This window comes from Anoplophora glabripennis, unplaced genomic scaffold (genome assembly GCF_000390285.2).
Source record: "Anoplophora glabripennis isolate ALB-LARVAE unplaced genomic scaffold, Agla_2.0 scaffold4712, whole genome shotgun sequence".
NCBI classification, from domain to species: Eukaryota; Metazoa; Arthropoda; class Insecta; order Coleoptera; family Cerambycidae; genus Anoplophora; species Anoplophora glabripennis.
This window is the reverse complement of record NW_019420833.1, coordinates 1,961-5,508: the sequence shown is the minus strand read 5'-3', so window position 1 is coordinate 5,508 and position 3,548 is coordinate 1,961. Positions and strand designations below refer to the sequence as shown.

At 33.5% G+C, this 3,548-nt stretch overlaps 1 protein-coding gene across 1 annotated transcript; it reads left to right on the top strand.

Moving 5' to 3' along the window:
* Positions 1 to 2,961: 2,961 nt before the first annotated feature.
* On the top strand, positions 2,962 to 3,235 carry LOC111692908 (synaptosomal-associated protein 25-like; the record flags this gene model as incomplete). The annotated part of the gene is made up of 1 exon (XM_023457038.1): positions 2,962 to 3,235. A coding segment is annotated over one exon (274 nt), but the record flags the coding sequence as incomplete, so codon positions are not given.
* Between the last annotated feature and the right edge of the window lie 313 nt (positions 3,236 to 3,548).

The window sequence follows — 3,548 nt, the reverse complement described above, 5'->3', positions numbered from 1 at the left end:
GGTAAATTACAATAACATACTGCTAATAAATAATAAACTGGCGTTTCTTTTTAATATACTGTACTGTAATAAAGTAAAAAGTTACAGGGTGTGGAAATGCGTGAAATTATAGCGGGTCATCGAGCAAACTAGTAGCTCATTGAGTGTTCAAAGCAAACCTTTTCTTGATAAGGTTAATGTAATTTTCGAACAGAGTGACCAATTTTTGTTAACGAGGCCGCAAATTGTTCATAAACGAGTGCTCTTTAACGTTTAGGAAATGAATTAAAAGTTCGTATTCTGTTAAAATTAGTAATGTGTTTTTAAATCAAATCCTAAATTTCACAAATTTTGAGCTGAATTTCGGCCATTTCGAAAATTGTCNTTTCGCCCTTCCACAAATAAGAAGTGGATCTTATTTGTGGAAGGGCGAAACGGGTGGTGACTAAGAGACGCCTTCATTATAGCCATATAATGGCTATAATGAATTGCTGCTTCTCTATCGCATGGATTTCTATGGCTTACTTTATCGCTCTCACGTAACTTCAGATAGACCATCGGTCCTTTCCTACCCTGTATATTTACATTACCATAAAATAGGTTCTCACGTCAGCACAATAAAAATCTAATTTACTTCAAGGATAATAGTAAATTATATGTTTGCTGTAATATGCTAGCGAACTTTTTTGTGTGGGAATCTTCCAAATTATTTCAAATCGTGTTTATGTACAGAACGATTCAGTTTTAAATTGACTCAAAGAACTTCCAAAGGTATGTTGTGTGAATGTCTTAGAGATGATTTTATATGATAAAATCAAGGTGCCGTAAATTTCATTGTTTCATTATTCTTATTGTTAAGATATTTTTTGCCCATTTATATGTAAATTTAACGCTTCTGTTCATTTTTCATTAAAACCATAAAACCATAGTGTACAGGACTATATTTATATACAATATATATGTGTGCTTTGTTCACATAAAAATTACTGACAGATAAATATTGTTATTAAGGCTTTTAGAACCAGTTTAGATCGGAAACTTTTTCTACAGTTGCACATTTTTTTGTAAATCTGTAAGTACCCTATAATTTTACACTGATTGTGAATTGGAAATGATTGTTCCATTCGTTCAATGCGTCGTTTACCCGAAATTTGTTTCAGAGTTTCCCATCCAAAATGATCAGCGCTGTACTTTTTTATTTTCGACTTTAAGAGGTGGTATGAGATTTTAGTTGAATTTTCTACTAACGGATGGCGCAGTTAAGGCATAGTCTAGCACGTCATAGTTTTAAATTGTCACATCATGATTTCGCACTAAAATAAAAAAACGGATAAAGTTTTGTACCATATTACTTCATTTTATGGTAGGTAATATATTGACAGGTGGCAAACACTCAGTTTAGGTTAATCTTCGAGATATTTTCATACCTGTTATATATTTTTAAAATTTTTAACATCCTGTATCTATATAAAATAAGTTGATATGAATTTTTCTTCTTAAATTAATATTCTCTGCATTACTTGTATGTACTTAAATTATGTACATCCTGTATATATAATCCAATTTATATGAAAGCAGTAAGTAAATCACAGTTAAAAGTGGAAAATTTTATATTTAAATAAAAGGAAAATCATATTTTGGTTGTATCAGCAATCTCATATTTTTATGAAAATAAAACTTGCTTCAAAATAAAAATAAAAATTGTTTTTTATAATAAAACATGGCTTCTTCCGAATTTGCCTTTTTTGTTTATATATTTACGGATACGAATATCCGCAAAAAATCCTCAACAAAATACACAAATGCAAATTTAAAATTTGATGCAAAACAATTGACAGTTGGGAATGCGGATAGAATATTCTGAACGTTCATATTAGCAAGTAACCTCTCTATATAAGTTCCCTCGTTTTTATTTTTTTTTTTAATAATTAAAACAAATTAATCAATAATCTCTGTCATTGTTTACAATCTGCTCTCACCTTTTGAATAATTTCTTGATACCATTTCGCTAAAAATCGTCTGATTGTGTATCGAAGAAGTTGGTGAGCCAGTTTTTGAGGTCCTCATCCTTGGCCAAGGTTATAGGCCCCATACACTATCAAACAATTTGCACAAACTTTTGTTGTACAACATAATATTGTAGAACTTAGTGATTATATACACGATACCACAGTTTGTGCAAATTTATTGAAAATAGGCAATTTTTTATATTTTTAAGCAGTTTGTTCACGCTTGCCTGATATCGTTAATTTTGCTTTTAAATTAATTTTGTTCTTAAAAATGTCTGCACTTTTCAAATTTCGATTTTTATTAAGTTCACTTTTAACTTTCCATAGTTTGAGTAAATCGCGATTCATCTGCATAAATTCTCGCCAAAATTCTTTATTTCCAACCGTAGATAAAGCCATTTAATTTATTTTTTAAAATCGCTTGAACAACTCTAGTTGTATGACACTATTCGTTTGTTACGTTGTACAACACCTTCATACATTCACATACACGTTCAAACCTGTTTGAGTAAGTCACGCGTTGCACAAATAATTTCAAACAAGATCGAATTTACTCAAACTGTTGCGCAACAGCTCCAGTCAAGACATACATGATCAAAATGTTTGCACAACGCCCTCTATTGTGCAAATTTTTGGTTTGACATGGAACGGAAAAGGTGATCTGGAGTACGGCGTATGCGATTCTATAGTAGGATCATATTCGATGCAAAGTAATAAATCATTGCCTGTCAAGGGAACCAATGCAGTACGCTCTTACGGGTTTTAGAAATTGAATAATTTCTTTATACATTATGAAGGGACGAAGGGATCAGTTCACGTCTGGCACCCTTGTTCCTACAAAAATTGCTTTATTCTCATAAACTATTTATTTTAAATGCAATTTATTATAAATCCAATTTGTTTTTTAAATTCCACATATGTACTACATTTTACCTCTGTACACAATTTGCAATACGTACTTCTTTTGTTTCAGGGGATCGTCATTCAAAGAGGACGAAGGCACATGGAAAGGCAACGACGACGGCAAGGTGGTTAACAACCAGCCCCAGAGGATGATGGACGACCGCAACGGCATGGGCCCCCAGGGTGGCTACATCGGCCGTATCACGAACGACGCCAGGGAGGACGAGATGGAGGAGAACGTCGGTCAGGTCAACACCATGATCGGCAACCTGCGCAACATGGCCATCGACATGGGCTCTGAGCTGGAGAACCAGAACAGACAGGTCGACCGCATCAATCTCAAGGTAATTTCTTATCTGCCTCCGCTCGTTTTTCTTTTTTTCGGTGTTTGATAAAGCCTAGCTTTCTGGAAGTTTGTCGTTTTGGTTGCGGTAAGTTTTCTCTCTTGAACTTCACAAGTGTGGAAACTTTGGAAGCATGCTTCGGATTTGGTGTAACTTTATCTCACAGTGCGTACTCACTACTGTGTTACAGACACGTAATTAAAATTTCGTTGGAAATTAAAATTAGGTTGCATCCATCAAAATTAAATTAATTAAATGTTTGTTCTGAACATGCTATTGTTTTCAATAGTAACTGACATACTGGGATGGCCAG